The sequence below is a fragment of the Ranitomeya variabilis genome, chromosome 6, assembly GCF_051348905.1.
Source record: "Ranitomeya variabilis isolate aRanVar5 chromosome 6, aRanVar5.hap1, whole genome shotgun sequence".
In the NCBI taxonomy this organism is placed as follows: Eukaryota; Metazoa; Chordata; class Amphibia; order Anura; family Dendrobatidae; genus Ranitomeya; species Ranitomeya variabilis.
Window position 1 is genome coordinate 541,996,415 of NC_135237.1, and position 22,881 is coordinate 542,019,295.

General features: G+C 44.2%; 1 protein-coding gene across 2 annotated transcripts in view; it reads left to right on the forward strand.

The window, feature by feature from the left end:
* Positions 1–22,881, forward strand: part of FER1L6 (fer-1 like family member 6) — a 181,733-nt gene that overhangs the window by 138,547 nt on the left and 20,305 nt on the right. For both annotated transcript variants that reach the window (XM_077271183.1, XM_077271184.1), the window contains 5 exons: positions 16,058–16,109; positions 16,865–17,007; positions 18,264–18,395; positions 19,433–19,561; positions 21,862–21,989. In XM_077271183.1, coding sequence (XP_077127298.1) covers positions 16,058–16,109; positions 16,865–17,007; positions 18,264–18,395; positions 19,433–19,561; positions 21,862–21,989 — 584 coding nt within the window. The remainder of the gene's footprint in view (positions 1–16,057; positions 16,110–16,864; positions 17,008–18,263; positions 18,396–19,432; positions 19,562–21,861; positions 21,990–22,881) is intronic.

Genomic DNA, 22,881 nt, shown 5'->3' on the forward strand with positions numbered 1-22,881 from the left:
TTAATTCGCCCGCCATCCTCAGCCAAATAGTTCTGCTGATCTGTCCGTTGGCAGCCATCTTGGCCAACTGTCCCATACACAGGAGAGCTCTTTCTGGAGAAGAATACTAGCAACAGTATCAGATAGGACATATAGGATCAATGTTTCCCCCGACAATAAATTATCTGGGGTTCCCATACAAATTAATGTGTCGGCCGAAAACATTGATATCAGTGGGTTTGGCCAATATTAGTCTAATGTGTATGGGGGTCTTTACTTTAGCTGAGCGACTTATCGAAGGAAAATAAAGGCTAATGGGAATTTTTTTTAATTTCAGTTTTCCTCGAGTCTCATAAATTTACATGAAATATTCAGTGAAAAACTTTCTCAGCCTCTGTACCAAGAAAGATTAGGGGTGTCTTGGTACGGTGCTCATAGTTAATAGCATTTAAGAATCTGACTGTATTATGTCTTCTCTCTCTTCCACTCACAAGTCCTGATGATCAAGGTGTATCAGCTTCTGAAGGATTTTTTGTGCCAGTAAATTTGACCAAATTTTTTTATCTATCTTTAACCCCTTCATGACCTTGGGATTTTCCATTTTTCCGTGATCGTTTTTCGCTCCCCTCCTTCCCAGAGCCATAACTTTTTTATTTTTCCGTCAATTTGGCCATGTGAGGGCTTATTTTTGCGGGACAAGTTCTACTTTTGAACGGCATCATTGGTTTTACCATGTCGTGTACTAGAAAACGGGAAAAAAATTCCAAGTGTGGTGAAATTGCAAAAAAAAGTGCAATCCCACACTTGTTTTTTGTCTGGGTTTTTTGCTAAGTTCACTAAATGCTAAAACTGACCTGCCATTGTGATTCTCCAGGTCATTATGAAACACCAAACATGTCTAGGCTATTTGTTATCTAAGTGGTAAAAAAAAAATAAATTCAAAACTGCAGAAAAAAAAAAAAATTACGCCATTTTCCGATACCCGTAGCATCTCCATTTTTTGTGATCTGTGATCGGGTGAAGGCTTATTTTTTGCGTGCCGAGCTGGCGTTTTTAGTGATACCATTTTGGTGCAGATACATTCTTTTGATTGCCCGTTATTGCATATCGCAGTGACCAAAAAAGCATTTCAAATTTTTTTAATCATTACGCTGTTTAGCGATCAGGTTATTCCTTTTTTTTTATTGAGAGATCGGGCGATTCTGAACGCGGCGATACCAAATATGTGTAGGTTTGATTTTTTTTAAATTGCCTTATTTTGAATGGGGTGAAAGGGGGTGTTTTAAACTTTTATATATATTTTTTTTTTCACATTTTTTAAAACATTTTTTTTTACTTTTGCCATGTTTCAATAGCCTCCATGGGAAGCTAGAAGCTGGCACCACTCGATCGGCTCTGCTACATAGGAGCGAAGCATAGATTGCTCCTATGTAGCGGAATTACAGGCTTGCTATGAGCGCCGACCACAGGGTGGTGCTCACAACAAGCCGGCATCAACAACCATAGAGGTCTTCAATAGACCTATGGTTGCTATGCCGACGCATCGCTGACCCCTGATCACGTGACAGGGTTGGCGATGCACTCAATTCCGGCCCGATGGCTGGAAGCGTTAGTTAAATGCCGCTGTCAGCGTTTGACAGCGGCATTTAACTACTTAACAGCGGCGGGTGAATCGCTGACATGTCGCGGCTTTGATGCGGGCTCCCCGCCGGAATCCACGTCAAAACGGGGTTTCTGACCACGGACGTAATATCCCGTCCGAGGTCAGAAAGGGGCTAATAACAAAACTGGCTTTAAGCTGGAGCTACAAGTCATAGTACCAGGTCATAGCTCCGGGTCATAGGTCCAGGTCATAGCTCTAGGTCATAGGTCCAGGTCATAGCTCTGGGTCATAGCTCCAGGTCATAGCTCCAAGTCATAGCTCCAGGTCATAGCTCCAAGTCATAGCTACAGGTCATAGCTCCAAGTCATAGCTCAAGGTCATAGCTCTGGGTCATAGCTCCGGGTCATAGCTCCAGGTCATAGCTCCAAGTCATAGCTCCGGGTCATAGCTCCAAGTCATAGCTACAGGTCATAGCTCCAAATCATAGCTCAAGGTCATAGCTCCGGGTCATAGCTCCGAGTCAGAGCTCAAGGTCATAGCTTCAGGTCAGAGCTCCAGTTCACAGATCAAGGTCATAGCTCTGGGTCAGAGCTCCGGGTCATAGCTCCGTGTCATAGCTCCAGGTCATAGCTCCAGTTCATAGCTCCGGGTCATAGCTCCAGTTCATAGATCCGGGTCATAGCTCCGGGTCATAGCTCTGGGTCACAGCTCCGGGTCATAGCTCCGAGTCAGAGCTCAAGGTCATAGCTTCAGGTCAGAGCTCCGGTTCACAGATCAAGGTTATAGCTTCAGGTCAAAGCTCCGGTTCACAGATCAAGGTCTTAGCTCCAGATCATAGCTCTTGGTCAGAGCTCCTGGTCAGAGTTCTGGGTCAGAGCTCCGGGTCATAGCTTTGAGTCAGAGCTCAAGGTCATAGCTTCAGGTCAGAGCTCCGGTTCACAGATCCAAGTCATAGCTCTAGGTCATAGGTCCAGATCCAATATCCGGGTCATAGCTCCAAGTCATATATCCGGGTCATAGCTCCAGGTTATAGCTCCAGGTCATAGCTGCGGGTCATAGTTGGAGAAAGACGCAGCGTGCACACATCCAGGTCCCCTGGCTTGTTTACCATTGGGGCTATTCCTCTTTAAACGCCCCATACTCTTGTGAAAGTGTCCATACAGAGATGTGCCTCACTAAAAATCCACAGGATTCCCGCGAATCCCTGACACTCCTGTATAGTTTGTAATTGAAAAAGGCCAAATGGGGCCGAAACGTTTTGCCTTGATTACGTTAAAAGTAAAAAAATTAATCTTTAAGCTGAGTGCCTAGTTTATTTTTATTACTTCATGGTGGAGAAGGTGGTGCTCCCCTGAAGACTGACAGTTCAGACCAGAGTCATGACTGAGCCACTGGCCCGAACTGTGCGTTCTTCCATGTTGCAAGTAGAGGTAGCTTTTCTTCTGCAGGATTAGAGAATTGCAGAGTGACTGAAGATTGCCCGAACCACGGATGAGCAGAGACCATGCAAGACGTGCACTCTCTTTGCCTGGGAATCCCGCCACTCCTGAAAAACTGCAGAGGTGACCGGTAACCTTGGCAAAGAGCACTAAAAAATACAATAAAAAATCGCTCCATTCTTGAGATAAGAGATAAATTGCACACTTGCTTCTTTTTACAAATACTTTACAATTTTGTCGATTTAATAAGATGAGACAACACCTTTATAAAGAGCCGTTCTTGGTATATTCCCATTTTTAATTAGATGGTCCTTAGGATTAATTTACCAATAATTAATCTGACTTCCAGGAGAACATTCTCTCACAAGGAGTCAATGTCACCTTCATGTAAAACTGTGTATGTACATATTATGTTTGGCTAATACTTCATGATGAGCATAGGGAAAGCGTAGTACCGTGTTCAGCCCACTAGATGGGGCCCATGACATTGTATGATAAGTGGTGTAAATAGTTAACCAAAGGAGGAGCTAGCTGGGGTAAGGTAGGAACAGCTTCCTAGTTTGAGTCGGTAGGGGCCAGGGTGCTCAGGCAGCTTGGAAGGGCGCTAGAGCCCAAGCCACCAAGTAGCTCTGCAACGTTAAGGAACAGGGCCCAGCCATCCAGGGCCTCCTGGGCAGGAAGTACAGCTGAGCAGCGGGCTTACAGCAGTGTTGAAATAAAGGCTGAAAGTATCTATAATGTGGCAACTTATCACATAGGCTGATGCCCTCACATCCGTTGCGAAATGGCTGAGGGAACTCCCAAGCGTAGTGAGTTTGGACAGGGAGAACGCTGCATTATGACCCGGGCACGTACTGAAGGCCGTAAGAGGAGAAGCAGGGAAAGTGGAGGATGTGGACCGTATGGAACCCAATACTGTAGATTTAACTGTGAAGGATGTGCTGCGAACAGAAGTAGAGTTTTGTGCTTGAAGTTAAAACAAGACTGTGTCTCAATTTGTGTGCAATCGTATGAAAAGGCTCTGCGCCAGATCAAAAAATACCCAGAGGGTACGGATAACATAGGCAAGTACCCTCATAGAAGTACGTTCTTTACAGGAGACCAGGGTGTTGTGAAATTGGATTCTGGGCTCCCCCGGTGGCCACTTGTGGAATTGTACTTGTGTGCATCATCCCCTCTGTTCACCTGCTCCTATCAGGATGTGGGAGTCGCTATATAACCTTGCTCCTCTGTCAGTTTCATGCCGGTCAACAATGTAATCAGAAGCCTTTCTGTGCATGTTCCTGCTACTAGACAACTCCCAGCTAAGTTGGACTTTTGTCCTTGTGTTTTTGCATTTTGTTCCTGTTCACAGCTGCTGTTTCGTTACTGTGTCTGGAAAGCTCTTGTGAGCGGAAATTGCCACTCTGGTGTTATGAGTTAATGCTAGAGTCTTAAAGTAATTTCTGGATGGTGTTTTGATAGGGTTTTCTGCTGACCATGAAAGTGCCCTTTCTGTCTTCTTGCTATCTAGTAAGCGGACCTCGATTTTTGCTAAAACTATTTTCATACTACGTTTGTCATTTCATCTAAAATCACCGCCAATATATGTGGGGGCCTCTGTCTGCCTTTTGGGAAAATTTCTCTAGAGGTGAGCCAGGACTGTCTTTTCCTCTGCTAGGATTAGGTAGTTCTCCGGCTGGCGCTGGGCATCTAGGGATAAAAAAACGTAGGCATGCTACCCGGCCACTTCTAGTTGTGCGGCAGGTTTAGTTCATGGTCAGTATAGTTTCCATCTTCCAAGAGCTAGTTCTCATATATGCTGGGCTATGTTCTCTCGCCATTGAGAATCATGACAGTTTGACCGGCCCAAAAAAAAGGGTTAAATTACTGGCTGAGAAAGGAGAGAAAAAAGAAGTCTGCTACAATTTTTTTTTTTTTTTTCCCTCTAGTTCTGAGTGTGCTCTTAATTGAATCACTTGCTAGTCTGCCTATACTGCAGCCTTCCTCTCTTTCTCTCCTTCTTATCCTTGAATGGCTCTGTGTTCACCTGTTTCAAATGGATCTTCAGAGTGTAGCTACAGGTTTGAATAATCTCGCCACAAAGGTACAAAATTTGCAAGATTTTGTTGTTCATGCACCTATGTCTGAGCCTAGAATTCCTTTGCCTGAATTCTTCTCGGGGAATAGATCTCTGTTGTGAATTTGGATTCTGGGCTCCCCCGGTGGCTACTGGTGGAATTGAACTTGTGACATCATCTTCCCTGTTCACCTGTTCTGATTAGATCTGGGTGTCGCTATATAACCTGGCTTCTCTGTTAGATGCTTGCCGGTCAACAATGTTATCAGAAGCCTCTTTGTGCTTGTTCCTGCTCCCAGACATCTACTAGATAAGTTGGACATTCGTCCATGTTTTGTTTTTGTATTTTGGTTCCAGTTCACAGCTGCAGTTTCGTTACTGTGTCTGGAAAGCTCTTGTTGATCAGGAATTGCCACTCTGGTATTATGAGTTAATGCCAGAGTCCTAAAGTAATTTCTGGATGTGTTTTGTTAGGGTTTTCTACTGACCATGAAAGTATGCTTTCTGTCTTCTGCTATCTAGAAAGCGGACCTCAAATTTGCTAAAACTATTTTCCTGCTGCGTTTGTTGTTTCATCTCATATCACCGCCAATATATGTGGGGGGCTTCTGTCTCCTTTTGGGCATTTCTCTAGAGGTGAGTCAGGTCTTATATTTCCCTCTGCTAGCATTATTTAGTTCTCCGGCCGGCGCTGGGCATATAGGGATAAAAAGTAGGACATGCTACCTGGCTACTTCTAGATGATGCGGTAGGTTTAGTTCATGGTCAGTACAGTTACATCTTCCAAGAGCTTGTTCCTATAGAGGCTTATGCTAGTTCTCTGGCCATGGAGATCATGACAGTTTGACCGGCCCACTAAAGGGTTAAAATCCTTGGCTGAGAAAGGAGAGAAATAAGAAGTCTGCTGAGAGTTTTTTTTTTTTTTTTTTTCCTCTGTGCTCTTAATTGGATCACTTGCCAGTCTGTCTATGCTGCAGTCTTTCTTTTTTTTCTCTCTCCTTATAATCTTTGAATGGCTTTGTGTTCACCTGTTAATAATGGATCTTCAGAGTGTAACTGCAGGTTTGAATAATCTCACCACGAAAGTACAAAATTTGCAAGATTTTATTATTCATGCTCCGGTATCTGAGCCGAGAATTCCTTTGCCGGAATTCTTCTCAGGGAATAGATCTAGCTTTCAGAATTTTAGAAATAATTGTAAGCTATTTTTGTCCCTGAAATCTCGTTCTGCTGGAGACTCTGCACAGCAGGTTGGGGTTCAGAGAATTTCCTTTTTGGGATATATTTTTTCTCCCTCTTCCATTGAGATGGATCCTGTCAAGGTTCAAGCTATTTGTGATTGGACGCAGCCCTCTTCTCTTAAAAGTCTTCAGAAATTTTTGGGCTTTGCCAACTTTTATCGTCGATTTATTTCTGGTTTTTCGGATGTCGTTAAGCCATTGACCGATTTGACTAGACAGGGTGCTGATGTTGCTAATTGGTCCCCTGATGCTGTGGAGGCCTTTCAGGAGCTTAAGCGCCGTTTTTCTTCTGCCCCTGTGTTGCGTCAGCCTGATGTGACTCTTCCTTTTCAGGTTGAGGTCGACGCTTCTGAGATCGGAGCTGGGGCAGTGTTGTCGCAGAAAAGTTCTGACTGCGCCGTGATGAGGCCTTGTGCCTTCTTTTCCCGTAAATTTTCGCCCGCTGAGCGGAATTATGATGTTGGGAATCGGGAGCTTTTGGCCATGAAGTGGGCGTTTGAGGAGTGGCGCCATTGGCTCGAGGGGGCCAGACATCAGGTGGTGGTATTGACTGACCACAAAAATTTGATTTATCTTGAGACCGCCAGGCGCCTGAATCCTAGACAGGCGCGCTGGTCATTATTTTTTTCTCGGTTTAATTTTGTGGTATCGTACCTACCAGGTTCTAAGAATGTTAAGGCGGATGCCCTTTCTAGGAGTTTTGAGCCTGATTCACCTGGCAACTCTGACCCCACAGGTATTCTTAAGGAGGGAGTTATCTTGTCAGCTGTTTCTCCAGACCTGCGGCGGGCCTTGCAGGAGTTTCAGGCGGATAGACCGGATCGTTGTCCGCCTGATAGGCTGTTTGTTCCTGATGATTGGACCAGTAAAGTCATCTCTGAGGTGCATTCTTCTGCGTTGGCAGGTCATCCTGGAATTTTTGGTACCAGGGATTTGGTGGCAAGATCCTTCTGGTGGCCTTCCCTGTCACGAGATGTGCGAGGCTTTGTGCAGTCTTGTGACGTTTGTGCTCGGGCCAAGCCTTGTTGTTCTCGGGCTAGTGGATTATTGTTGCCCTTGCCTATTCCTAAGAGGCCTTGGACACACATCTCGATGGATTTTATTTCAGATCTGCCTGTTTCTCAGAAGATGTCTGTCATCTGGGTGGTGTGTGACCGTTTTTCTAAGATGGTTCATTTGGTTCCCCTGCCCAAATTGCCTTCTTCTTCCGAGTTGGTGCCCCTGTTTTTTCAAAATGTTGTTCGTTTGCATGGTATTCCTGAGAATATCGTTTCTGACAGAGGAACCCAATTTGTGTCTAGATTTTGGCGGGCATTTTGTGCTAGGATGGGCATAGATTTGTCTTTTTCGTCTGCTTTTCACCCTCAGACTAATGGCCAGACCGAGCGGACTAATCAGACCCTGGAGACATATCTGAGGTGTTTTGTGTCTGCTGACCAGGATGATTGGGTTGCTTTTTTGCCATTGGCGGAGTTCGCCCTCAATAATCGGGCCAGCTCTGCCACCTTGGTTTCCCCGTTTTTCTGTAATTCGGGGTTCCATCCTCGATTTTCCTCCGGTCAGATGGAATCCTCGGATTGTCCTGGAGTGGATGCGGTGGTGGAGAGATTGCATCATATCTGGGGGCAGGTGATGGACAATTTAAAGTTGTCCCAGGAGAAGACTCAGCTTTTTGCCAACCGTCACCGTCGTGTTGGTCCTCGGCTTTGTGTTGGAGATTTGGTGTGGTTGTCTTCTCGTTTTGTCCCTATGAGGGTCTCATCTCCTAAGTTTAAGCCTCGGTTCATCGGTCCGTATAAAATATTGGAGATTCTTAACCCTGTTTCCTTCCGTTTGGACCTCCCTGCATCCTTTTCTATTCATAACGTTTTTCATCGGTCGTTATTGCGCAGGTATGAGGCACCGGTTGTGCCTTCCGTTGAGCCTCCTGCTCCGGTGTTGGTTGAGGGTGAGTTGGAGTACGTTGTGGAAAAAATCCTAGACTCCCGTGTTTCCAGACGGAGACTCCAGTATCTGGTCAAGTGGAAGGGATACGGCCAGGAGGATAATTCTTGGGTCACTGCATCTGATGTTCATGCCTCTGATCTGGTTCGTGCCTTTCATAGGGCCCATCCTGATCGCCCTGGTGGTTCTGGTGAGGGTTCGGTGCCCCCTCCTTGAGGGGGGGGTACTGTTGTGAATTTGGATTCTGGGCTCCCCCGGTGGCTACTGGTGGAATTGAACTTGTGACATCATCTTCCCTGTTCACCTGTTCTGATTAGATCTGGGTGTCGCTATATAACCTGGCTTCTCTGTTAGATGCTTGCCGGTCAACAATGTTATCAGAAGCCTCTTTGTGCTTGTTCCTGCTCCCAGACATCTACTAGATAAGTTGGACATTCGTCCATGTTTTGTTTTTGTATTTTGGTTCCAGTTCACAGCTGCAGTTTCGTTACTGTGTCTGGAAAGCTCTTGTTGATCAGGAATTGCCACTCTGGTATTATGAGTTAATGCCAGAGTCCTAAAGTAATTTCTGGATGTGTTTTGTTAGGGTTTTCTACTGACCATGAAAGTATGCTTTCTGTCTTCTGCTATCTAGAAAGCGGACCTCAAATTTGCTAAAACTATTTTCCTGCTGCGTTTGTTGTTTCATCTCATATCACCGCCAATATATGTGGGGGGCTTCTGTCTCCTTTTGGGCATTTCTCTAGAGGTGAGTCAGGTCTTATATTTCCCTCTGCTAGCATTATTTAGTTCTCCGGCCGGCGCTGGGCATATAGGGATAAAAAGTAGGACATGCTACCTGGCTACTTCTAGATGATGCGGTAGGTTTAGTTCATGGTCAGTACAGTTACATCTTCCAAGAGCTTGTTCCTATAGAGGCTTATGCTAGTTCTCTGGCCATGGAGATCATGACAGATCTCACTTTCAAAATTTTAAAAATAATTGCAAATTGTTTTTGTCCCTGAAGTCTCGCTCTGCCGGAGACCCTGCACAGCAGGTCAGGATTGTAATTTCCTTGCTCCGGGGCGACCCTCAAGACTGGGCTTTTGCATTGGCACCAGGGGATCCTGCGTTGCTCAATGTGGATGCGTTTTTTCTGGCCTTGGGGTTGCTTTATGAGGAACCTCATTTAGAGCTTCAGGCGGAAAAGGCCTTGATGTCCTTGTCTCAGGGGCAAGATGAAGCTGAAATATACTGCCAAAAATTCCGCAAATGGTCTGTGCTTACTCAGTGGAATGAGTGCGCCCTGGCGGCGATTTTCAGAGAAGGTCTCTCTGATGCCATTAAGGATGTTATGGTGGGGTTCCCTGTGCCTGCGAGTCTGAATGAGTCCATGACGATGGCTATTCAGATCGATAGGCGTCTGCGGGAGCGCAAACCTGTGCACCATTTGGCGGTGTCTACTGAGAAAACGCCAGAAAATATGCAATGTGATAGTATTCTGTCCAGAAGCGAGCGGCAGAATTTTAGACGAAAAAATGGGTTGTGCTTCTATTGTGGTGATTCAACTCATGTTATATCAGCATGCTTTAAGCGTACTAAGAAGCCTGACAAGTCTGTTTCAATTAGCACTTTACAGTCTAAGTTTATTCTATCTGTGACCCTGATTTGTTCTTTGTCATCTATTACCGCGGACGCCTATGTCGACTCTGGCGCTGCTTTGAGTCTTATGGATTGGTCCTTTGCCAAACGCTGTGGGTATGATTTGGAGCCATTGGAGGCTCCGATACCTCTGAAATGGATTGACTCCACCCCATTGGCTAGTAATAAACCACAATACTGGACACAAGTGACTATGCGTGTTAATCCGGATCACCAGGAGGTTATTCGCTTTCTGGTGCTGTATAATCTACATGATGTTTTGGTGCTGGGATTGCCATGGCTGCAATCTCATAACCCAGTCCTCGACTGGAGAGCTATGTCTGTGTTAAGCTGGGGATGTAAAGGAACTCATGGGGACGTACCTTTGGTTTCCATTTCATCATCTATTCCCTCTGAGATTCCTGAATTCTTGTCTGACTTTCGTGACGTTTTTGAAGAACCCAAGGTTGGTTCACTACCTCCGCACCGGGAGTGCGATTGTGCCATAGACTTGATCCCGGGTAGTAAATACCCTAAGGGTCGTTTATTTAATCTGTCTGTGCCTGAACACGCGGCTATGCGAGAATATATAAAGGAGTCCTTGGAAAAGGGACATATTCGTCCTTCGTCATCTCCCTTAGGAGCCGTTTTTTTCTTTGTGTCTAAGAAAGACGGCTCTTTGAGGCCGTGTATTGATTATCGACTTTTGAATAAAATCACGGTTAAATATCAATATCCGTTACCACTGCTTACTGATTTGTTTGCTCGTATATGTGGAGGCCTTTCGGGAACTCAAGCGCCGCTTTTCTTCCGCCCCAGTGTTGCGTCAGCCTGATGTTGCTCTTCCTTTTCAGGTTGAGGTCGACGCTTCTGAAATCGGAGCTGGGGCGGTGTTGTCGCAGAGAAGTTCCGACTGCTCCGTGATGAGACCTTGTGCTTTTTTTTCCCGTAAATTTTCGCCCGCCGAGCGGAATTATGATATTGGGAATCGGGAGCTTTTGGCCATGAAGTGGGCTTTTGAGGAGTGGCGTCACTGGCTTGAGGGGGCCAGACATCAGGTGGTGGTATTGACTGACCACAAAAATTTAATTTACCTTGAGTCTGCCAGGCGCCTGAATCCTAGACAGGCGCGCTGGTCGTTGTTTTTCTCTCGGTTTAATTTTGTGGTGTCTTACCTACCGGGTTCTAAGAATGTTAAGGCGGATGCCCTTTCTAGGAGTTTTGAGCCTGACTCCCCTGGTAATTCTGAGCCCACAGGTATCCTTAAAGATGGAGTGATATTGTCTGCCGTTTCTCCAGACCTGCGGCGGGCCTTGCAGGAGTTTCAGGCGGATAGACCTGATCGTTGCCCACCTGGTAGACTGTTTGTTCCTGATGATTGGACCAGTAGAGTCATCTCTGAGGTTCATTCTTCTGCGTTGGCAGGTCATCCTGGAATGTTTGGTACCAGGGATTTGGTGGCAAGGTCCTTCTGGTGGCCTTCCCTGTCACGAGATGTGCGAGGCTTTGTGCAGTCTTGTGACGTTTGTGCTCGGGCCAAGCCTTGTTGTTCTCGGGCTAGTGGATTGTTGTTACCCTTGCCTATCCCGAAGAGGCCTTGGACGCACATCTCGATGGATTTTATTTCGGATCTGCCTGTTTCTCATAAGATGTCTGTCATCTGGGTGGTGTGTGACCGTTTCTCTAAGATGGTCCATCTGGTTCCCTTGCCTAAGTTGCCTTCTTCTTCCGAGTTGGTTCCTCTGTTTTTTCAAAATGTTGTTCGTTTGCATGGTATTCCGGAGAATATCGTTTCTGACAGAGGGACCCAATTCGTGTCTAGATTTTGGCGGGCATTCTGTGCTAGGATGGGCATAGATTTGTCTTTTTCGTCTGCTTTCCATCCTCAGACTAATGGCCAGACCGAGCGGACTAATCAGACCTTGGAGACATATTTGAGGTGTTTTGTGTCTGCGGATCAGGATGATTGGGTTGCTTTTTTGCCTTTGGCGGAGTTCGCCCTCAATAATCGGGCCAGCTCTGCCACCTTGGTGTCCCCGTTTTTCTGTAATTCGGGGTTTCATCCTCGATTTTCCTCCGGTCAAGTGGAATCTTCGGATTGTCCTGGAGTGGATGCTGTGGTGGAGAGGTTGCATCAGATTTGGGGGCAGGTGGTGGACAATTTGAAGTTGTCCCAGGAGAAGACTCAGCTTTTTGCCAACCGCCGTCGTCGTGTTGGTCCTCGGCTTTGTGTTGGGGACTTGGTGTGGTTGTCTTCTCGTTTTGTCCCTATGAGGGTTTCTTCTCCTAAGTTTAAGCCTCGGTTCATCGGCCCGTACAAGATATTGGAGATTCTTAACCCTGTGTCCTTCCGTTTGGACCTCCCTGCATCCTTTTCGATTCATAATGTTTTTCATCGGTCATTGTTGCGCAGGTATGAGGTACCGGCTGTGCCTTCCGTTGAGCCTCCTGCTCCGGTGTTGGTTGAGGGTGAGTTGGAGTATGTTGTGGAAAAGATCTTGGACTCTCGTGTTTCCAGACGGAAACTCCAGTATCTGGTCAAATGGAAGGGATACGGTCAGGAGGATAATTCTTGGGTCACTGCCTCTGATGTTCATGCCTCCGATCTTGTCCGTGCCTTTCATAGGGCTCATCCTGATCGCCCTGGTGGTTCTGGTGAGGGTTCGGTGCCCCCTCCTTGTGGGGGGGGGGTACTGTTGTGAAATTGGATTCTGGGCTCCCCCGGTGGCCACTTGTGGAATTGTACTTGTGTGCATCATCCCCTCTGTTCACCTGCTCCTATCAGGATGTGGGAGTCGCTATATAACCTTGCTCCTCTGTCAGTTTCATGCCGGTCAACAATGTAATCAGAAGCCTTTCTGTGCATGTTCCTGCTACTAGACAACTCCCAGCTAAGTTGGACTTTTGTCCTTGTGTTTTTGCATTTTGTTCCTGTTCACAGCTGCTGTTTCGTTACTGTGTCTGGAAAGCTCTTGTGAGCGGAAATTGCCACTCTGGTGTTATGAGTTAATGCTAGAGTCTTAAAGTAATTTCTGGATGGTGTTTTGATAGGGTTTTCTGCTGACCATGAAAGTGCCCTTTCTGTCTTCTTGCTATCTAGTAAGCGGACCTCGATGTTTGCTAAACCTATTTTCATACTACGTTTGTCATTTCATCTAAAATCACCGCCAATATATGTGGGGGCCTCTGTCTGCCTTTTGGGAAAATTTCTCTAGAGGTGAGCCAGGACTGTCTTTTCCTCTGCTAGGATTAGGTAGTTCTCCGGCTGGCGCTGGGCATCTAGGGATAAAAAAACGTAGGCATGCTACCCGGCCACTTCTAGTTGTGCGGCAGGTTTAGTTCATGGTCAGTATAGTTTCCATCTTCCAAGAGCTAGTTCTCATATATGCTGGGCTATGTTCTCTCGCCATTGAGAATCATGACACCAGGGTGCGTGTAAACAGATATTCTCAGCCACGACTACGGCCCTGGCCCTCCCCCACATAACTCAGGATCAGTAATGTCATGTATGTACACAGTGACTGCACCAGCAGAATAGTGAGTGCAGCTCTGGGGTATAATACAGGATGTAACTCAGGATCAGTACAGGATCAGTAATGTAATGTATGTGCACAGTGACTGCACCAGCAGAATAGTGAGTGCAGCTCTTGAGTATAATACAGGATGTAACTCAGGATCAGTAATGTAATGTATGTACACAGTGACTGCAGCAGAATAGTGAGTGCAGCTCTGGAGTATAAAACAGGATGTAACTCAGGATCAGTACAGGATCGGAAATGTAATGTATGTACACAGTGACTGCAGCAGCAGAATAGTGAGTGCAGCTCTGGAGTATAATACAGGATGTAACTCAGGATCAGTACAGGATCATTAATGTAATGTATGTACACAGTGACTGCAGCAGCAGAATAGTGAGTGCAGCTCTGGAGTATAATACAGGATGTAACTCAGAATCAGTACAGGATCATTAATGTAATGTATGTACACAGTGACTGCAGCAGCAGAATAGTGAGTGCAGCTCTGGAGTATAATACAGGATGTAACTAAAACTCAGCACAAGAAGGTATATATATATATATATACACAAACACTGCTCAAAAAAATAAAGGAAACACTTAAACAGAACATCAAGTAAATCAAACTTCTGTGAAATTAAACTGTCCACTTAGGAAGCAACACTGTTTGACAATCAATTTCACATGCTGCTGTGCAAATGGAATAGACAACAGATGGAAATTATTGGCAATTATCAAAATACAATCAATAAAGGTGTGGTTCTGCAGGTGGGGACCACATCTCGGTACCAATGCTTTCTGGCTGATGTTTTGGTCACTTTTGAATGTTGGTTGGGCTTTCACACTCTTGGCAGCATGAGATGGACTCTACAACGCACACAAGTGGTTCAGGTAGTGCAGCTCATCCAGGATGGCACATCAATGCGAACTGTTGCAAGAAGGTTTGCTGTGTCTGTCAGCATAGTGTGCAGAGGCTGGAGGCGCTACCAGGAGACAGGCCAGTACACCAGGAGACGTGGAGGGGGCCGTAGGAGGGCAACAACCCAGCAGCAGGACCGCTACCACAGCCTTTGTGCAATGAGGAACAGGGGGAAGACTGCCAGAGCCCGGCAAAATGACCTTCAGCAGGCCACAAATGTGCATGTGTCTGCACAAAAGGTGAGGACGGTCTGAGTGCCTGACGTCCACAGATGGGGGTTGTGCTCACAGCTCAACACCATGCAGGACGCTTGGCATTTGCCACAGAACACCAGGACTGGCAAATTCGCCACTGGCTCCTTGTGTTCTACACAAATGAAAGCAGTTTCACACTGAGCACATGTGACAGACGTGAAAGAGTCTGGAGACGCCATGGAGAGCGATCTGCTGTCTGCAACATCCTTCAACATGACAGGTTTGGCAGTGGGTCAGTAATGGTGTGGGGTGGCATTTTTTTGGAGGGCCGCACAGCCCTCCATGTGCTCAGCAGAGGTAGCCTGACTGCCATTAGGTACCGAGATGAGATCCTCAGACCCCTTGTGAGACCATATGCTGGTGCGGTTGGCCCTGGGTTCCTCATAATGCAGGACAATGCCAGACCTCATGTGGCTGCAGTGTGTCAGCAGTTCCTGCAAGATGAAGGCATTGAAGCTATGGACTGGCCCACCCGTTCCCCAGACCTGAATCCGATTGAACACATCTTGGACATCATGTCTCGCACCAACCAACAATGTCACGTTGCACCACATACTCTCCAGGAGTTGGCGGATGCTTTAGTCCAGGTCTGGAAGGAGAACCCTCAGGAGACCATCTTTCGACTCATCAGGAGCATGCCCGCACATTGTAGGGAGGTCATACTGGCACATGGAGGCCACACAAAGACTGCTGAGCATCATTTCCTTGACTTGAGGCATTTCCATTGACGATGGATCAGCCTGTAATTGGATTTTCCACTTTGATTTTGAGTGGGATTCCAAATGTAGACCTCCATTGGTTAATAAATTTGATTTCTATTGATGATTTTAGTGTGATTTTGTTGTCAGCACATTCAACTTTGTACAGAACAAAGTAGTCAATGAGAATTTTTCATTCATTCAGATCTAGGATGTGTTATTTGAGTGTTCCCTTTTATTAATTGAGCAGTGTATGTAAATTAAATCTTCACGTAGACATGTTTTACCTCTAAAGATCGGGAAGTTGTAAAAAAAAAAAAATGTACATTTTACTGTAGGACAATTTCGGTAACTTTGTTTTCAAATGATTATTACTTTTAAGCTGAGACTGGACGACCTCACATCTTACTGTAGCCCTTTATTGGTGTGAATGTATATTTTATATATATACTGATCAGCACCATGATGTCAAATTTTAAGCATCAGAATTCAGAATGGAGCTCTGACTATGAATGGAGTACGCATTAAACTATTTAACAATTAAAAATTATATTTATTTGCAATGATCACTTCTTTCTGCCTTTGGAGTAAAATATTTTTTTCTGCTACTTTAAAAAAAAAAAATGCTGCCTGGCGGGCAACCTGAGTAGGACCCTGTGACCCACAGTACTAGGGTTGCAAAGGTAAGTTTTTTTATATTATGGATAAAACATTTCATTGTTTATGACTGTGCTGCAAAATTTCTTTACTTTCATCTTATTGAAATTAAATTTTTGTTTTCTTTAGGCCAAAGCTAATGCAGCAAGTACAGGGACACCTCTTCCTGCATCTGAGGCTGGTGGGTATATATGTAAATATACATATATATAAAATATATATTTATGTGTGTGTACAGTCCATATGTTGTATAGTAACTACACAAAATGAAATACATGACTCTGGCTATAGTAATTTATCCAGACACTCTTTCCGCCGCAAGAACACCAGTGAGACCAGTGCAAGGCACAGTTCAATAAAGTGGTCAAACACGCTTCAGACAAAAACAGACAAAATAGAACTTTACCGTCTCGTCTCAATAACGGTGTATTCATCCAATGAAACCAGCAGTTCTACAAGCAACATAACTAACAAAAATGTCAGGCGTGTTCCTTAAAAACACAAGCAAACATAAAGCAGCCATGCCGGACAACTAGAATCCACAAGATTATTATCAGAAGAACAAATGTTGAAATCACATTTAAAAGATGCCAAATATGTGGCATGGTAGCTTCTACCTTACCCTGGGTTTCGCCTGTCTGCTGCTTCCTGAGGTTTGCCAAAAGAAGAAGCCGATAGGCGAAACCTAGGGTAAGGTGAAAGCTGGCATGCCACGTGGTTGACAATTTTTTTTAACTGATCATTGAGGCAGTAAAGTTGTATTTTATCTGCTTTAACAAGACTCTGAGTAACTTTAACAAGACTCTGAGTAACCCGTGGGTTCACACAGGATATGGCTACATGTAGATTAGTATGATCAGTCACATTTATAACCTATTGGCTGCAAACATATCTGTCGTAATGTAGATTATTTTACCATTATTGATTCATTTGCAGCCCCCAAGACTTCAAAGACAAAAGGACATGTCACACTGTTGATTGACGATGAACAGGATAAAAAAAAGAAAGATGCCAAAAAGGGACTCGATGTGATCAAACCAAAGTCAAAAGAAGAAGGGCCAAAACTTGCAACTCTTCAGGTAATCTAGAGAAAATGTGTGGAAAATTTTTAAAAAAAATCACTGATTTGATCCCATCTTTCATCGTTTGCACGTGTGGTCTCATGCAAATTCTCCTTCCGTGGTTGAGCAAGGCAATGTTGGGAAAGTAACACCCACCCCATGTTAGGTTTACAGTAGTGTGCCCTGTGCAGTCGTGACCTAATATCCAATTAATTGGACCAGAGCTTTGCCGGACAAATCACTTGTGCCCGGTATCCAACCTCCTGATATCCAACTACAAGTATCACAAAAAATGTTATAGTAGTTTGTTAGCCAGACTGCCCCACTGCTCTTTTTGGCAAAGTGACCATGCACATAAGAGAGCTTTTGACTATCCTCTGGTTCTACTGACATGTTTCTCCTCCGACTTTCTGATAAAGCCAGTGTACTTGTTTATTTAGTAAGGAATCTAAGGGCTAATGTCTCTATTGGGGAGAGTGACATACCTGACTTGCCGGGGTGAGGAGACTTATTGGCCTTGCAATGCTCTTCTGGGAGATTAAATATACAAATTGCCTCTTTAGAAATAAAGAGTGCCATCTACTGGAATTGGCAATTCTGAAAGTCAATATCGACCCTTTAATGAATCTTGTCACTTGATTTAGGATAAAAGCCAAATCAGACACTCTGGATGAGAGGCCTCTGATGGGGTACTAAGGTTTGTTAATCTCCTTGGACCTCTAACAAAGGCCTCTCATCCAGCAAAAGTAAACCTCTTATTTTGCAGTGATGAGGGGCAAATACTTGTTTGCAAATATTATCTGGTTTGGCTTTTATCTAAGGCCGGAATGTTACTTATATAGGTCGAACTTGCATGAAGGGGCATTCAAAGTTTAGATACTTTGGACATCAATGTACATGTCTAAAGAATAAAGGATCCACATTTTTTCCACATTTTCCCCCCAATTTCATGGTACAATCAGGCCGACATATTCTTTAGATTGCTTCGTATCTTGTACAAATTCACAGGATCCTCCAGGATTTATGCTACATGTATGAGCAGCTTTACAATACAGGAAGGAGAGAATGTAGGGGCTGTTATCTGAGGGTTGCCTTATTCTCTACGATTGAAGTAAGCACATTTCTTCTAGCGTTACTCACCTGAAATAAGGCATCTAGAAGGGACCCATAGCTGTACCCCAGGAGCTTGTACATTTTTTCTATCATTGAAAACAATTATTACACCTGCTCCATTAGAACCATCGTCTTCTTAATGATTGGCTTTTTTGCTTCAGATATACGATGGGGAACTGGAGAGTGAATTTCAGAACTTTGAAGACTGGGTGAGAACATTTGAGCTTTTAAGGGGCAAAGCCAACGATGAGGACCATAGTGTCCATGATAACAGGATTATTGGTAAATTTAAGGTAAGTCATTTGCACCCTATTTTTTAAGAAATTCAAGACTTTTTTGAATGAGTCATCAGCAGGATGTGCAAGCAGTACGTGGTCAGCCAAATGCTACATTTACTCTACCGCTGCTACCTGCATTGAATGCATGGCTTGCTATAGAATTCTCAGATTATAGCAACCTTCTCAGTCATTTAAGGGCTGGAGCTATATTTTCTTTCACATTCCTTTTTCTAGTCCTTCAAAGGGAATCTGTCAGTAGGTTTTTGCTATGTAATCTGAGAACAGCATTATACGTTGTTTTGCACTTTCAATAAAATCAGTGTTTTATCAGCAGTAAATTATCACTGCAGGACTAGGTGTCTAGTGCCTCCTAGTCAATTAATCTGTGCAACCATGGATCCACCACTGTTTCTGGCAAGTTAAGGCATACTCAGAAAGCTTCAAATCAGTGGTGTAGGTGAGGATATACGAGGCTCAGCATTCTGAGCACTGCCAGATCTGCAGCAGAGAAAACAGTGATTGTATCAAAATGACACCAAGCAGCCCACTAAATGGCACATTGCTGGAATCAGGCTCTCAGCCTCTACATCTTGCTGTTCTCATATTACGTAGCAAAAACTTGGGGACAGATTCTCTTTAAATACTCTGAGCAAGACAAAGTGGCTCATTGGCTCCCACTGGCACTCAGCACCTAGCTACGCATCCATCCATGGCAATGAGCTGATGACAAGCCCTGGTTGAATTGAGGAAAGGGTTGTCAAGATTGTCACAAAAGCGTTAATGCCTTTGAGTCACTTTTGACTCCTGATATCTGTGTTTCTCTAGGATGTTTTGTCCTGTTTGGTAACCTTCCATCTTTTTGCGAGTGGTCTTTTTCTTCTTCCTCCTCTTCTCCATTGTATAGAACAGGATAACTTGATTTATTTAACGTAAAACATACTGAGACTAAAGCTTTGATCCGAGGGTTGGAGGCAGCATAAGACTCAATGATTTGTGACATTTTGAGGAATATTTAAGTACTGATATCTATCATTTCTCTTTTCTGATCTAAGGGATGTTTCAGCATTTCGAAAAGCATGGATGACCTCTCAAGCTCTATGGATAATCGCCAAATGAGAATTTTACAGGGGATCCCTCAAAACCACTCTGTGAAGGTTCTCATCCGAGTCTATATTGTCTGTGTAAGTATCTAAGAATCTATTTGGAGGTGTAAACATGTTGAATAAACTATCTATTAGGTAACAAAAAAGGGGGGTATAAAAAAAAAACACCACCAAAACTGAGAACCTACCCTTATCACAATACTCTTTATTAGTTATTCAAACACGGATAATGCCAAAAACAATAATACAAAATTCATTAAAAACATCCCAGAAAAAAGGGGATTATCGGCCCGGGAATCTAGGCAGTGGCCCATACAGAGAAAAATATGAAAAAACAATATGCCTACCCTATCCCTAGTAGGCCCTAAGGTCTGATAGCCTTCCTGTCTTTGAATAACTAATGAAGAGTATTGTGATAGGGGCAGGTTCTCGGTTTAGGAGGTGTAAACATGCACACGTGCCATTACTCTTACCACCGCCACTATGAAGACACAATCGCTAGTATCCATTATGCACTTGTAAATCAGAGCAGAACACAATCTCACAAATACCATCTATGCCCAAGATGCAGATAATAAGGACCGCTACTAAATACTGTCCAACACCATAATAACTGGATCCATAAAGACTTTAATCCTATGGACACAGAGGTTCTATATGGTCATACTTAGCAATTTTTAGTGATTAATCCCTGAGACTTTGATCATCATGACTCACAAATCACCGATGACCCCACACGTTTCCTGATACCATCCCCATTCCACACAGGTTAATGTCCTTTTCTCACCCCTTGAAGCTGCATTTGGACCCAGGGGTTCCATCTGATATAAGAGCTTCCCAGTATCAAGCACAAGAGACTTTTTTGAAGAAGCTTTCAGTGGTGACCACAAGATCTGTCAATTCTTTCTGGAGTGTGGGTGTTCTCCCTTTTTTTCTCCAAGAGCCTTAAAGTTTTTCTGACGGCTGGCAAATATACATAATATTTGCTTATAAGCTAAGTACATTCATAAACAAAAAAGGAAACCCCATACTAATTGCCAAAAGTTGGCCCATTGCTGCTCAGTCGTACCCCCTCACCATATCTCTCCACGAGTACCTACCGAGAGATCAGCGACCTAAACCTGTAGCTGGTCTCTACATTGCTTGGTAAATTTGCTGTGATGGTTTAGAAGATGAGGTCAACCTAAAGTGAACCCCGGCTTCACAGAGCCAACATCGCATTGTATCGTCAGATTCAATAGCACATACAAAATGAATGATTTATAAAGCAGAACCAGAGCTATATGTACTCCAAGATTCTTACTTAGCCCAGGGCCCAGAATAAGATGGTGGGCTATCTCCGAGAGGACATCAGACTTTCCACCGAATCAGCTTCCAAATACAAAAACCTGAGACTTGTGACACAATTCCTCATTTTAAGCGAGTTATCAAGCCCTACCAAAATACATAACTGAGTTTAAAAAAGTTCTTCATATAACATATAAATTAGACCTGGAGTCCCTGTTATAAGTTCGGTATGTGACCAGAGCTGTGTATAAAGGGGTCAGCTAACTAATTATTACAATAGCTAAACCAGCCCCCTTCTGCATCTATGACGCAGCCTGCACCATGTTCCTAAACAGGGAACTACGTCCTGTGTCAAACAAAGGACCAGAAGTGAATCCTCCGGAACCGGAAATGAAGCTGCCGGACTCGGAAGTAAAGCTGCCGATACCGGAAGTGAAGCTGCCAGAACTGGAATGGGTACAAAAGGATCAGGACTCCATTTTAATATAGCGCCAACATATTCCGCAGCGCTTTACAACTTATAGAGGGGACTTGTACAGACAATAGACATTACAGCATAACAGAAATCACAGTTCAAAACAGATACCAGGAGGAATGAGGGCCCTGCTGCTCGCAAGCTTACAAACTATGAGGAAAAGGGGAGACACGAGAGGTGGATTTTTTCACATGGTGGAAGTTACTTAGGCATTTTGTCACACTGGTTGTTAGGCACCAGCCATTTATATTTAATTTTTACTATGTTTTTTAACGGTCGTTCTGCATTGTTTTTTTAGGTAGCTAATTAAAGTATTATTGGCACCAAACCATTTGAATGCGATACTGTTCGGTCCTTATAATTATCCACCATATGTGTTGGGTATCTGTACACTGTACAACAGTACATTACAATGGAAAGGGGGCAGTAGAAGTTACTATGAAGACTGGCACAGACTCGTCATTTACTAAGAGCCTTATGTTGCTATCGGTACTTCTTACATTTTTACATGAGCAGATGTTTAGCATAACAATTTAGACCGTGATGGCCATTATTGACCATAGCAACTTTTACAATAGATAATACTTAATAACCTTAGTGAAACCATCTTTTCCAGGGAATTAACCTCAGCCCGGCTGATCCAGATGGAAAATCTGATCCTTACATTGTCTTGCGACTGGGAAAGACTGAAATCAAAGATCGAGACAATTATATTCCCAAGCAATTGAATCCAGTATTTGGACGGTGAGAAGAGCATTACTAACATTTCTAACATATCAACTTTTCATTTTATTTAAGCCTTTTTTTTATAGAGGTTCTCCAGGATTAGAAAAGAAAAAGAAAACAGAACAGAAATCTGTCTTAAAATGGTAAAAGGACAGGTGCTGGTGAGGATATGCTGTAGGAAGCTCTGCTCCACTGTACCATGCACTGTCAGGCTATCTTCAGGTCAAAGTGTGAGTGGCCTCTTTTTACATCAGCATCCCTGGTATCTTCAGTGATAGAGCAGAGAGCCAGGGTGGACAGCAGTGCGAGTGGCCTCTTCTTACCTCAGAACTTCTGGTATCTCCAGGATTAGATCAGATAGACAGGGTGGACAGCGGTCAGCAGCCTCTTCATACATCAGCATCCCTGGTAGCTACAGTGATAGATCAGATAAACAGGGTGGACAGCAGTAGGAGCAGTGTCCTATTCTTAGGGTATGTGCACACGTCCGGATTTCTTGCAGAAATTTCCTGAAGAAAACCGGAAATTTTCTGCAAGAAATCCGCATTTTTTTTTTGCGGTTTTTTCGCGTTTTTTTTTTAGCATTCTGCAAGCGTAATTAGCTTGCAGAATGCTAAAGTTTTCCAAGCGACCTGTAGCATCGCTTGGAAAACTGACTGACAGGTTGGTCACACTTGTCAAACATAGTGTTTGACAAGTGTGACCAACTTTTTACTATAGATGCAGCCTATGCAGCATCTATACTAAAAGATAGAATGTTTAAAAATAATAAAAAAAATAAAAAAAATGCTTATACTCACCCAGACATCTCCTCAGCGGCGTCCGTTCCTCTTCCTATAGCTGGTGTGTGCGCGCAGGACCTTCCATGACGTCGCGGTCATGTGAGCGGTCACGTGAGCGGTCACATGAC